Raw genomic sequence first — 15,067 nt, forward strand, 5'->3', positions numbered from 1 at the left:
TATTATTGTAAATTATTGACCATTGTCATGCAATGTTAATTGTTAATTGACAAAATAAACACTTTGACTTTGACTTTGACTTTGTCACACGTAACATTGGACTTCTCGCCTTTAGAAAAGGAAAAATCTTTTTTAGATTTTCCCACACACTCAAAATGATACCAATTTTTACAATTACCCTCACACATAATTCCTCCAGTGTTTCTAGTAACATTTTTCGAACAGACATCACATAACGTATTCTTATTCACCGGCGCCATCTTGACGCGTTCACCGGCGCGTTCTTTTCAGCTTATTTGTCTCTGACTTTATTTTATATCTTCAAACGAACACGACTTCAGATTTCAGGATATAAGTCTGTGACAGCGTCAAATTTCAAACTTCAATGTATAGTAAACGTTTAAAAGGCTAGGGACATACGATCCAGACAATCGCTGTCGTGAGTTCTGTCAGAGCTCTGGACGATTTAGCCGTTAAATGTAATAAATGAGTAGGGACACATGACACCCACCTGTATGAGGACTATAATTATCTGTTGGTTCATCCGATTATTCTCTACTGGAATCTGAGACTTGAATCATGTGTTCGTCCGTTTAAAATGGTATTGGGGGAATTGTGTTAAATTGGTGTGAACACGGTCCTAGAGAACACGTGATTCACCCTACTTTCAGTCAAGTCATTTCATCATCAATGAAAGATATCATCATCAAAGAACAATCATACACATCTATTGTACACAAGTTGTAATTTAATTTTACTTACATTTCAATCTCAAGGCGAGGTTCATAGACAAATAAAATTGTAATAAAATAAACCTTCATACTTTTTTAAACCTTAGACCTGATGCTTATACTTTATAACTTGTCTGATGTAAAAATAGTTATTGACTAACAATTTTTGGGAAATAACTTTTCCTTAAATAAATGTTAGTGTTTTACCTTAAGTTAACTGTTAGCTGTTAGTGTTGCTGCTGTTATGTTCTCATGTGGCTTAATATGGTTTCTTATGTTCATGTCATCTTCTGAAGTTGGGGTAATATTTTACCGATCAGCTCATTGAAAGTAGAAATTGACAGTCTGGAGTATTTAACCATCATCTTCTCTTTAGTCTCAAAAAAGAGTATTGAACACTGAAATAAGTTTTTTTTTCTGGGAATTGGATCAATAAATACATTTCTGTAGAGTTTTCTTTTACATCTGTGATAAAGTGAAAAATTAGAGGAAATGCCTACCCAATTACAAGTTATAGAAAGAAGGCTGCTTTTACAAATCTCATCTTAATACATGTTGGTTTGTGTGTGAATTGTTGTATTAATTGTTCACAAATATTGTGTCAAAACAAGTTTTCTTGCGTATAAAGTGCATATAATTTTCAATGTAGATAGCATTGACACAAAAAATGTTGTGTGTTTATATTTTTAATATCCATCACACTTTTAACATAAACAAGTTTATAGATTTGACTTGAAAAGCTTTAAAGTGCTCATAATTGGTAAATAAGTAATTAGTAATCAAAAAACCGATTACAAATAAGAGCAAAATGAATACATTGAAATGTATTGACAGTTTACACAAATTCAAATTACTTCTTAAATTGTATAGAACTTGAATAATGATGATTACTACTGTGTTGTTCGTCTTAAATGTGCTCATGTTATTGTTACCCAGAATGTTTTAGCCTAAATATCCAGCTGGTTAGGTAGACTTCCAAACTTAATTTCAAAGTTTAAGATTTTTAAACACATCATATTCGATTACATCAGATAGTAGTTTTACAAAATTGAAGTTAATTTCATAAGTTTAACCACATAACAAATGTAACTTGTAGAGGAAAAATGTTTAAAAAAAAACTTTTAAAACATTTAATATTAAATTTATAAAATCCTTTGAAAATTGTAGCTCCTAATGTGTGAAAAAATTACTCGTTGTTGGACAGTACTGGGTGTCAGATACTCACTAGAATAGATAATAGCACTGAGTTAGTGTATAGTTCACTACTAGCTACATGTTGTCTTGTGCATGCATACTACATACATACATGCACACATGTGAGTTAGTGAGAACTGCAACAGTCAACTCCTGATGAAACACCCAATGAGTATTTATTCTTGTTCTGTTGTAATTCTTCTTCGTAAGCCACATGTGTCTTTTCCATTTCAATAAATTTCAGATTAATGTTGGGTGCATTTGATTGTAACTTTATTTTTAGCACGAACTTTTGCTAAGTTTCTGTAATTAATTGTTCTAGTACGAAATTACTCCACTGTAATATTTCCACAATACCATCAAAACTCGCACTATCGGTCTATTTCTGAAACCTCTTTACACACGTCCGTTTGGACAGGAGGTCCCATGATTTAGCCCATGGGACAAGAATAAAGCTAAATTTATGATCTCCTTTTGTGAAATTCTTAAGATCGGATTAAGAAATGAGCGAATACATGCGGTGACCAGAACAGGGTCATCAGGAGTGGACTGGAATGTAAATGCTTGTGTAACATAACTCATCTCTAATCCTCCACGTTACAGGACAACGATGTGGAACCCATAGTGCCTGGATATCCTGAGGAAGTAAGTACCGTTCTTTCTCATAACATTCACTCGATGCTGCCTGTTAGTTTTAAATTTTGTTCAACACGTTCACGATGCAGTGTGTTAATGATACACTGCTGGCCAACCACCAGAATAAGAATAAGAATAATTTATTCACACAATAGAACTCAAAAGGTTTTCTGTACAAGTCAAAACATCAGTATCAAAAGTAATTATAGAAAAGCAACAGAACAGAACGGTTTACAATAGAGCGTACAATCTAAAGGTAAAACACAATAAATTCTTGTAACAATTTTAAGTTCTTCCTACTACAAAAACAATCGATCTAATCAAGACGTGGGTATCACAAGAGCCTTGTGGAGATTGTGGAAACCTTCCCAAACAAGTAAGCCTTTAAATAATTTTTGAAACTGTTTACATTTCTCTGAATTTTGATCACATTTGGAAGTAAATAGTAGAGTTTAGGACCAAAATAAAAAATTGTGTTTTTAAAAAGGTTGAGTCTGAAATTAGGTAAATTTCTGTGCTGTGTGTTATGACAATGATTTAAATGTGGAAAAAGATTTTTATTTTGAAAAAGAAACACCTGAATCACCTGGATACACAATAGTGCACTGGTGGGTCAGTACTTTTTGTCAACTAAAAGTTTATTCATAATTAAAGCTGAGTCAATTTGAAGACTAGATAACATGGGTACATCTTGAGGAAATTTGGCTAAATTTGGGTGTTTATTTAAATGTGTATGATAATAATAACGAAATAATAGTAACAGACCCATGTGATGGGCATATAGGTTTCTGTCTTTACAGTAGGAATATAAAATTTTAGCTACCACATAATGTGTGACAATTTTTACCTTCTTTGCTATAGTGTAAGAAAATATTGGATTAAATAACTGAAAATCGGTTTTACAGGAAATATTTGCCCTCTCACGACTCGTACAAGTGAGTTTCATATAAATATCTGCAGAAAGATGTTTTTGTCATTTTTCTTTTATTTTCCAGCTTTGCACAAAGATTTGGAACATTGTACGAGTTATGTAAACCCTTCTTGAATAAGATTTCCATTATAACATAATCATTTTTATCCACTATACACATAGAAAATTTTGTAATTTCAGTATAGATTTCACTTTTGAGAGGAATAATCATCCGAGGAGCAAGGTCTTGTGGTAGAGTGGATGTTCCGACACAGAACGCCTCATTTATCTAAGAATAGTATTTCAGTATGGGACGGAACCAGGACAAAGAAACCAAGACTTGATTTTCTGTTATTTTACTCTACACCCTCCGAACTCTTTCTTTGTCGATTCTTACAAATTCTTTCATAACACCTAACATTTTTCTGACAGGCAGCCGATGCACAGTCTGATACAAAGGCCACAGCACAACTGAGTGGTAGGTAGGTGGTTGGCTGGTAGGAGTGGAGTGGGGTAGATGTTATTTTATTTATAGCATTTGACTTAGAGATTCACACTGTTGTGTGGATACAAAATCAGTTTGCATATCTTATAGCTAGACCTCGTATTTTGTCAATCATGTACTATGTATTATTAAACACCTGGTTCATAAAATATATATTTCATTAAGTCTTTATTTTTTGTTCAATTCAGACACTTGTGAATGAATAGAACTACAATACTACTAGTTGTTTGGAGCATAGCGTAATCCTGGAGCCCTTAGTTTCTCTTTGTGTCGGATTTTACCTTATTATAATAATTATTTATGTGATTATTTACTTGTCATACATTTAATACGAGGGGATACAAAAGTTCTTCTGAAGAAAGGCTACATAATATTCCTGGCTTTAAAACAAGCCCTTAAGCATATCCTGAAGTGTTAGCATCTTGAATTTCTTTCATCAGTGTTACCCCGAACATCACAACTGTACTGTATATCCTTTTGAAATTTTACCTGCAGTGAGACTATCTGTTGTTAATTACCAACAGGGTATAAATGCTAATGTTCACAAGTCAACACCTTTTTGTCTGGTGTCGTCAAAGTGAAACTTCAGAACAAGTGAACGGGAATAAGATAGGAACTCTATGAAAATTTAACATTTTAATTGAAACAATTGTATCAGGATACGGAAGAACAGTATGTTACAAGATCCAACCACTACGGACAGAGTGATTATGGACAGAGTGACTACGGACGTCAGTTCCAGAGGAATGACTACAGCCCAGAGCTGGCCTCTCCTGCGTAAGTATTTTTTACGTGATGTTGTATTTACAGTATTTGTCACAAAATAGTTGTGACTTAAGAACATAAATACTAAAATGTGGGGCTGCACTACAGTCCTAGAACCTGACCATATCATAAGCTTGTAATGCTCTGAATGTTAACTAGAAACATTTTAGCCTCCAACCAAATATTAATGAAACAATAAATTACAACACTAAATAATGATTGGCTGCAAGGTACATCCAACATTACTAGATTTCATTTTGGAAGACAGTCATGGCTGACTATGTGGGAGTAATCCAATCATATTCATAATTAGAGTATTTTTATATTAATAAAACATATATTAGCCTCCGAGGTAGGTCCAGAAAGTAAGTTTCGTTTGGGAATACAATGAAAGTTTGTACAGATACAGAAAAATTATTGATTGCACAAAATTCTACAACTCTTGAACTATTTTTCCACATAACCGCCGAAATTTTGCAGGCATTTGTCATAGTGTGGTACAAGTTTTTGTATACTTGCTTCATAGAAGTTTGCCGCCTGTGTCTTCAACCAGTTAGAAACATTTTCTGTCAGCTCTTCGTCATTGTTGAAGTGTTGACCGCCAAGGAACGACTTTAGATGTAAGAACAGATGAAAGTCGCTGGGAACGAGGTCAGGGCTGTACAGAGGATGGTCAAACACGTCCCAGCCAAATGTAGGAGGTGTTTCATCATATTTGCAGTGTGTGGTCGTGTGTTGTCGTGAAGGAAACAACACCTTTGGACAGCAATCCTCGCCACTTTTTCTGTATTTCGCGGCACAATTTCCTAAGTGTCTCGCAATAAACATTTGCTCTGATTGTTTGACCTCACGGTAGAAATCAATGAGTGATGCCTTTCCAGTCCCAGAACACTGTGCACATCAGTTTTCGAGGTGTCAAGATTTGTTTTGCATTAACCTTTGCTGGGGATGAAGTGTGCCTCCATTCCATTGATTGCCGCCACTTACTTTCAAGGGAGTCGTAAGAAGCCCAAGTTTCATCTCCTGTGACTATCTGTGTCAGAAATTCTTTGCCGCCTTCATCATAATGGGTCAAAAACTGAAGTGCACTACCCATCCGTTTTGTTTTGTGTTGCTCAGTAAGAATCTTTGGTACCCAACGTGAGCAAAGTTTACGAAATTTCAGTTTTTCAGTAACAATTTCATGAAATAGTGATCTTGAGATTTGAGGAAATTCTATAGCAAGAGCACTAAATTTTAGGTAAAACTGCGGTTTTCCTGGATCTTATCATCAATCGCGTGAACCAGTTCTTCTGTAACCAAAGATGGACACCCACTTCGTTCTTCATCATGCACTTCACTACATCCTTCTTGGAACTGTCAGACCCATCTTCTCATCATTAAATCACTCATCACATTTTGTCCGTAAACTTAGCAAATTTGCCGATACATTTCAATTGGTTTCATTTTCCTAGCATTCAGAAAACGAATCACAGATCTGATTTCACGAGCGGCGGGATTTTCAATCAACACCGACATTGTAAACAAGCACAACAAAGTGTACGTGGATGACAGCGATCTCACAATGGCGCACGTTTCTTCTTGATACAGAGCGTCTACCACGCATGTGCGGAACTGCGATCACAGCGCTGCAGCGGCGATAAATTGAAACGGAACTTACTTTCTGGATCTGCCTCGTAATTTACATGTCCCTAACACGTGCATCGCCATGAGCCGTATTTAGCAAAATGACATTGTGTACAATAGTTATTAGTGGAATACGGAGACAGCTCCCATAGAATCTACTCTAGCTTGCACAACTCCAACACAACTACTTCTGAGCTCTGCTCTGAGGTGCACAGACTCAGCACAAGCACAAAGAGCATTATCCTGCTTAAAATCTAATATCATCCTGTTGCATAAAATTAGAAGTTTAAAATACCAGTGAAGTGTCATACATTGTGACAGTGTAACTTCTGTCAAGCAAATAATGAATCTTCAATACATTTTGGAGTTGGTCCTGGCTGTACACCATTATTGGCCATGTGATCCTCCCTGTGATGAGAATGCTCTAATCCAGTACTGATGCATCAGAAATGTGTATCTGAGCATATTAATATTTAGTTCACATAATTATATCAATTGTATTCACATACAGTTTTTTCCTAACTCATTCTCTTAAGAAGGCAAAAAGAGACATGGATTTACATCAAACGAACAGTCAGGCAACCTTGAGGTTTCTTGAGAGTTGCTCTTAAGAGTCTAAATTAGTCTGTGGCTGTTTTGTAACTGCAGGTCATGAAAGTATTCTGTACAACGAGATTGTGGACAGACTTGCAAGAGTTTGAGCTTTATCACAATTTATTGGCTCCGAATTATTTTGTAGCATGGCGAAAAGTTGATGGCAAAAGTTAGGTCATAAAATTGGAAAACTTTAGGAATCACCTTTTATTAGGACAGTTTCCCAAGACAAATGAAATCTAAAATTGTTATGTAGACAAAACACTGATCATCAGTAGACAAGTCCTCAGAGTCTTACATCAGATTTTTTCCAGCCTAATGACTGAAGACTTTAATAATAATTAAACACTTAAGTGAATTTTGGATTTGGAAAGTTGCCACTTTTGCATGGGAATGTAGTATACATTCTATATAACTGTGGATCAATCAGTTGTTGTGTTGAGGTGGAAGCCACAGTTCTAAACCCCTCAGATGTGTGAAATATGGATCTCTGGGGCATTTTCAGATCCATCACAAGCCAGAGGCTACTGTTGGTTTAGAATAAAATATTGTTATTGCATTGACAATATATTACATTGTATTGCAATAAACAAAAATAATACTAAATTTTCACTGTATTTATCTTAAAAACTAAATCCATTCTCTCAACTTTCCATACAGTTGCATGTTGGCACACATGCAAATAAACAAAATTTGTGGGATCAACCCCCAGGATTGCAACACCGCCGTGAATATCAATCCCACGTGTGCTTCATGAACTCACCAACTGAGTAAAAAGAACAAGACACCAGGTAGTGTTTCAATTGAGTTTTAAATTTTTTTTGATTGGTTTCTAAATTTATTGTTTCAGAGAGACTGTAAATGAGTTTGATCCCAGCTTGAGAAAGGAGGCATTCAAATGCTGCTGTTCTATGCTGTCAGGCTCAAAAGCGCTCCCGAGCTCTTGTCTCGTATCTATGTATATCACTACCCTGTGTCAATATACATTGAAATCTACAGTTAAATGAGGGTTAAATGAAGTCTCTAAAATATACAAGCTGGGTACAGTTAGCAAATTGAGCTCCCTAAAGGTACTTCGACATGACTCTGTTGTTCAATTCTGTGTTGATTGTCACTGGCACTATAATGAAATGTTGCTAAGAGTTTCCCTCTCTTTTATCCCTATTTCCGAGGTTTATCAATTTCCATACGGTTATTTGGACATTAGCTGATTTATTGATGTGTTTTTTAAAATAGTTTGATATGAATTGGATCAATTTAAGCTTATAATCTTTGCTTGCTTTGTTCAATTTAGGTTTTGCTTGTCTGCCCTTTCTCTAATCTGCCTTTTTTTGCTCAATGTTACAGCAAGTTTGTTTTTAATAAAATAAATTCATGTACATTAAGCTTTGTATTTGACTAATTTTTTGTACAGTTTGTGGCAAGTGATGTTTTCTACATCAGTCAAAATATCTCAATCAACAAATTTCACGGTTTTTCTCCTAGGTTTGTTTGTTTCACTCACCACCAATTCCTTTTCAGAAGCCAACATGCATTCATCTGAATAAATGGGGAATGCTAACACTGTTGTGTTATAAAAATTTATAGTCTTAACATAAATAAATATTGATTTGATAAAACTGTTTCAGGCATACAAGTTACATCCGTAATGCAGGCAACAACTATCATCAGGATGAGGTAAACTATAGAATATAGTTATTGTTAGTTATGGAATATAGGTAGAAAGTTTTGTGTAATTACTATTACTTTTTGTCAATGCTTATTTAAATCTTCCTATTTATTGTTTTCACTTAAAATTGCATCCTTAAAAGAATATGTTATAAATACAAAGCATGTAATAAAATTCAAAACAGTATTTTTGAACTTGAAATTTATTGAAAAAATATACATCTAAAAACCCTATTATTTCACTCACTGATATTAATTTCAATTCTGTAAAACCACAGATAATTTTGATTGCTGTTTATATAGATTTCTTGAACCAAATACTTGCTGAGTTATAGTTAAAAAATTCAATGTGGAAATTATGAAAAATATGAACTTATTTAATCAAACATCTCCAGATAGCCTAAGGTTTGAAATTATGGTGTATTTGAAGACTTATTTTTATATTTAAACAATGTAATTTTGTTATTGTGTGCCTTATTTTGAAATAAAACACATTTTTCCTTCCCTTGGTGCTATTCCAAGAACAAAAGATATGTCAATACCGTTTAACACATTCACTGCGGATGACAAAATTACTGGCGACAGAAAATGCGGGAATTTTTTTGTTTTTTACTTACCCAAAATGGAGTCAGGATAGCCGAAAGGGCTGTCCAAGGTATCCCAGAAGCTTCGTTGACCGGAATGGGTGATGTCATGTCCGTGCCGAGTCTGCTCGTCATCCGCACCGGGTGCCAGTCCCCGTGTTGTATGTGCTCGCAGCACCCTAGGTTTCAGGACAAACACTCGCGAATTACACGTATATAGTACATGAATGACACGTAGATAGTACATGAATGACACGTAGATAGTACAACAGTTACACTTATATATTACATATTAGTTTGAAAAATATACAACATCATAAACAGTTAACACTCCCCCCTGCCCGAGTAAAAATTATGAAAAAAACTATATACATCCCCACCCACCGCCAAAAACTAAAAACTACTTATTTGTCCTCGTGATACTTATCAAAGCAACTAAGTTCACACAGACCTGGTTCGTCAGGGCACACTACACAATAGTACACTGTTTCCTTACGCTTGCCTTCTTGGTAGCAAACGCGGCAACTCCGGGTAACTGACTTGCCGTTTCCTTTGCGCTTCGTTAGTTTGGAGAGACGATGCATGCTGTTGCGTGTTGGTGTGATGAGCAGTGGAGCTTCCTTTGGAGGGAGCAGGTCTTCAAGAACATGAACTCGGAAGTCATACAGGGACAGTCTATCTGAGTTGTACATGTTGTACAGGTAAAAAGAATTTACTACATCAACCTGCAAAAAGTGCAACAAAATTTTCTTGTGCCATCACAGGGTCTTGCGCTCACAGGGGTAATAAGATACCATTTAGTCCAAGCGGTCAGTCCCCTTCATGTGAGAGTTGTAGTACATGATTGGTTTTGGCAGCTTTCGTTTTTGGTTTCTCCTGTTGGTGGTTTGGACCATCTTGTTGTCATATTGTATGGAGATGTAGGTCACCGTCCGCTTATCCCTCCATTTTCCAATCATGACACTTTGGGCATAGTTCGCTATCGTTTCACCTTTGCCTAATGCCTTTGCCTTCACTGCTGGAGGTGTATGGAGTCTGTCTCGATGCGTAGGGTGCCGGTAGTGTAGGTTGAGTGACGTAGAAGTTTGGATGATAAGACAAAACTATTATAAAAATAATCCATGAGCAGGGAATGGCCTTTCCCCAGGAAGTCACTCGTCAGCTTCATGACGACTTTGACGGTATGACCTGTGCCACTACAAGAGTCATGGCTCCCCGTGTAAACATGGAAGCGCAGCATGAGTCCCTCGGGTTCATTCAGTGAATAAATTTTGATTCCATCTCTTTGGGGCTTGCCCTTTACGTACTGGCGGAAGACCAGTCTGCCACCCCACAGTACCATCTCTTTGTCGATTGTCAGTTCACGGTCGGGAAAATAGATCTGTTGCATCTTATTGTTGAAATAATCAACAATATTTCGAATTTTAAAAGACCGGTCGTTAGCAGGTTCAGGGTGATCAGGGGTATCAACTCTTGAATAATGCAGACATCTCAAAATGCCAAGAAATCGATCTCGAGACATGTACTACTTGAACATAGGAAAGTTCAAAACAACTGATGAGTTTTCCAATAGTTGTTCAATCGATTCAGTCTGACGTTGCCAGTCAACAGTTGAAGGCCTAAGAATGTTCTTAGTTCGGCCATCACTAAGTCCTTCCATTTGGTGATGCGAGACACGTGAGTAGTGGTGGGGCCACAAAATAGTTCCAGGGCATACAGGTTGGTTTGTCTAATGATATTCTCTAAAAATATGGTGTCAAGAAGGAGATTGAACCAGTCAATTGGTTTATTGTCACCTGGAATGGGAACGAGCAAGCCAGGTTGACCAGTGAACGGCAGGTCACGTAAACCACCCATGTCGCTGGCCATGCCGGCCCACTGGGGGTGGGGGACGCCGCCTTCACCGTCCCTAGAACTGTTCGAACTCAACTCATTGTCTTCATCAGATGAAAAATTATCGTCAATAACATTATAGTCTTCCTCCATCGTCAATAACATTAAAGTCTTCCTCCATTATGAGTACATACACTTACAAAGTCAACAGACACTATAATCCACACTCACACAATATCGCAAAGCATACACAACAAACGAAAATGGCGAACCGGCGACGAATCGCACCAACTGACTCACCGAAACAGGCACACCTCGCTATGAGTGTTAAAGCCTTCCAAGGCAACTGCTCAGCTCACACTGAGGCAATATGAAAGCAGCTGCTGTATGCCGAGCTCGCTCGTCCACCGCCCGGCGTGCCACTTTCGCATGACGAGCATGCTCTTCACCCGCAGTGAATGTGTTAAGCAGTTATTAGACATCTGTTCTTTTATCAATCGTGAATTTTAACATCACAATTTAAAAATAACCACCAGAAGAAATAATTGTAATAATATTTACAGGTATAAATGCACAACTAGCCATTCAAAATTAAAATGCTTTATCTTATACAGTTTATTTTTTTAACTTATGATGAATTTTTTATAATTCAGGAATAAGTGACAGATATTGCAGTCAGTAGTATTTTTTGTTCCTGAATATTTTAAGGCTTAGTAAAAAAACAACAAAACACTCATAGTGTTCAAAATAAAATTAAAAGATTTTTTTAATACATTTTTAAAGAACTTAGAATTTGTGCTGTTTGAAGTTGTAAAATTTTGAAAAAATTTGTCACGTTAAGCAATTTTGTAACTGCCTCTTTAATCAATAATTGTTGTCATTGCCACTTACGCTGTAGTAGAAAAGTAGAACAGAATAAATTGGTTTTTTTTAACACAATTGTAATACTGGAACAAAATTTATAAACCAACTACGAAATAATATTTTAGCAATATTTTAATAAGTCTAAAAACTATTAAGAGAACATTTGCTTGTAAGACCATTTTATTATTGCAGGAATTTCTTGAAGGATGGGGCTAATTTTTGTCTATTGCATTGGCTGGTGTCTTATGTAGTTATTGTTATTTATTTGCAGTTTTAGAACGAAATGAATTGGTTTAATATTCATGACACTATTAAATGTTTTAATATGTCACATTTCATTGATAAAGAGATTTTAAATTGATTGATTGAGTGTTACAAAATCTTCCCAAGGATCAATAAATTACCAAACATGTTGCCAAATTTTTATTGTTACTTCAATGTTAGAATTTAAAGTAAAATATATTTTCTGTATATTTAAAGATGTGTCAGCATAGTGAATAAACCAAAATAAAAAATATTCATTAACAAAATATACAACTGTGAAATAAATGTAAATAATTTAGATTTTTTGATAAGTTACAGAAAGACTGATATATGATATACATGTAAGGTAGGGAGGGCTAAAGGACTTTAGCATGAATAATGACTGAAGAGGTAGGCTGCAGAACAGGATCCTCAGAAGCAGGAAAGTGTGGCAGTCTCTCTCATTGTTGTGGTCGAGGGTAAAATGCAGCACCGTCTGTAACAGTTAATGCAGTTGGACATGTGTCGTCTATTTTGCTGAAACATTTAAAAGCAATTTTTTCACAATGTTTGTAAAATAATAGTTTCATATTTATAACATAGGGATAGTAATAAATTGAAATGTACAGGACCACCTAGCAGACGATGACTCACCGCCACGATCCCTTAAACAGGAAGAGGATGCTGAGGATATTTTGCCTAGAGCCAGTCTCACCAGGAGTCGAACGGTAAGTCTTCATTTAATAAATAATGTAAACAAGATTATTCACAATCTGTAACGTGTTAACCGTTGTTAACCAAAAGGGAGTGGAGTCCATAATGGTGGGGCCTGAGCCAAGCTGCGGGATAGCCTTCTCCAACAGCAAAGCTCTAGTAAAGGATTGGGAAAAGAGGATAAGAAACATTAATTGGAGTAGAGCCTCAGGATTAAGACTATCCAAAATGTTTATCTCTCCTTACGCTAATGGGTGGGCAGCTCTCCTAGATCAGAGTAAGGAGGATATAAGACATATTAGGAATGTTGACAGGACATGGCCCCCTAAGGAAACATCCTATGAGGGTGGGCCTTAGCCAGACTGACGAATGTAGACTCTGTAGAGGAATCAGCAGAGCATATTTGGTTAAATTGTCCTGCCATCTCAAAAATTCGGAAAAGATTCCTGGGAGCATATCTCCTTAGCCCCAAGGATATCAGAGAACAGGAGCCCTTAAATCTGATAAGCTTCTGTAAAAGCCTCGGACTTTGAGGACACAAATTTAAGTAAGGGAGGCGCAAAGGTCCTTTTAGGACTAAGTGCAGGGACAAACTGTCCTTTACCCTCAGGATAAAAAAAGTGTTAACCATTGTTTTCAGATATTTGGTATTAATTCTAGCCATCAGGTTACTGCTTCGTAACTTTTATTTTGTTTTGAAATAAAAAGTTTATTTTAACTATTAATTAGTGTTAACACATTCACTGCGGATGACAAAATTACCAGCGACAGAAAATGCGGGAATTTTTTTTTTTACTTACCCAAAACGGAGTCAGGATAGCCGAAAGGGTTGTCCAAGGTATCCCGGAAGCTTTGTTGGCCGGAACGGGTGACGTCATGTCCATGCCGAGTCTGCTCGTCATCCGCGTTGGGTGCCGGTCCCCAAGTTGTATGTGCTCGCAGTGCACTAGGTTTCGGTACAAACACTCGCAAATTACACGTATATAGTACATCAATTACACGTATATATTACATATTAGTTTGAAAAATATACAACATCAAAAACAGTTAACACTCTCTCCTCCCCGAGTAAAAATTAGAAAACACTATATACATCCCCACCCATCGCCAAAGACTAAAAACTACTTATTTGTCCTCGTGATACTTATCAAAGCAACTGAGTTCACACAGACCTGGTTCATCAGGGCACACTGCACAATAGTACAGTACACTGTTTCCTTACGCTTGCCTTCTTGGTAGCAAACGCAGCACCTCCGGGTAACTGACTTGCCGTTTCCTTTGCGCTTTGTTAGTTTGGAGAGACGTTGCATGCTGTTGTGCGTCGGTGTGATGAGCAGTGGGGCTTCCTTTGGAGGGAGCAGGCCTTCAAGAACACAAACTTGGAAGACATACAGGGACAGTCTATCTGAGTTGTACAGGTAAAAAGAATTTACTAAAACAACCTGGAGAAAGTGCATTTCATTGCGACTAATTGTCTTCATCAGATGAAAAATTATCGTCAATAACATTATCGTCTTCCTCCATTATGAGTACATACACTTACACAGTCAACAGACACTATATCACACAATATCGCAAAGCATACACAACAAACGAAAATGGCAAACCGGCGACGAATCGCACCAACTGACTCATCGAAACAGGCACACTTCGCTATAGGTGTTACAGCCTTCCCAGGCAACTGCTCAGCTCACACTGAGGCAATATGAAAGCAGCTGCTGTATGCCAAGCTCACTCGTCCACCGCCCGGCACGCCATTTTCGCATGACGAGCATGCTTGTCACCCGCAGTGAATGTGTTAAGAAGGCAAACAGGCTAGATACCTAGCCACTTACCTCAGGCTCCACTTGCTAAACAGGCCTAAGTATAAACTGAGTATAAGAACCTTGTCTCAAGTACAAAAATGTTTTACTAAAGAAACTTAGATTGTAGTGTCTCAATGCTAATGAATTGTTAAATGTGCAATTAACTTTTAAAATTATTAGTTTATAATATATTTTTATTTGATATACTATTGATATTTGATATATATATATTTGCCCATAAGAAAATGTATACCGGGTGTCCCACGAAGAGGTTTAAACATTTGATTTTATATTAGTTGCCCATTTATGCACAATCATTTTCAAACTCTACACAATTTATTACATAAGTTTTAAAAATATTCTGTGAACATTTCAGCTCTCTAGCAATTGTTGAA

At 36.5% G+C, this 15,067-nt stretch overlaps 1 protein-coding gene across 2 annotated transcripts in view; it reads left to right on the forward strand.

Moving 5' to 3' along the window:
• The window catches only part of LOC124368787, a 72,784-nt gene that overhangs the window by 37,565 nt on the left and 20,152 nt on the right, over positions 1–15,067 (forward strand). For both annotated transcript variants that reach the window (XM_046826159.1, XM_046826160.1), the window contains exons 5-8: positions 2,529–2,570; positions 4,635–4,753; positions 8,590–8,638; positions 12,783–12,881. In XM_046826159.1, the coding sequence (XP_046682115.1) occupies positions 2,529–2,570; positions 4,635–4,753; positions 8,590–8,638; positions 12,783–12,881 (309 nt within the window). The remainder of the gene's footprint in view (positions 1–2,528; positions 2,571–4,634; positions 4,754–8,589; positions 8,639–12,782; positions 12,882–15,067) is intronic.

Source organism: Homalodisca vitripennis, chromosome X (genome assembly GCF_021130785.1).
Source record: "Homalodisca vitripennis isolate AUS2020 chromosome X, UT_GWSS_2.1, whole genome shotgun sequence".
Classification (NCBI taxonomy): domain Eukaryota; kingdom Metazoa; phylum Arthropoda; class Insecta; order Hemiptera; family Cicadellidae; genus Homalodisca; species Homalodisca vitripennis.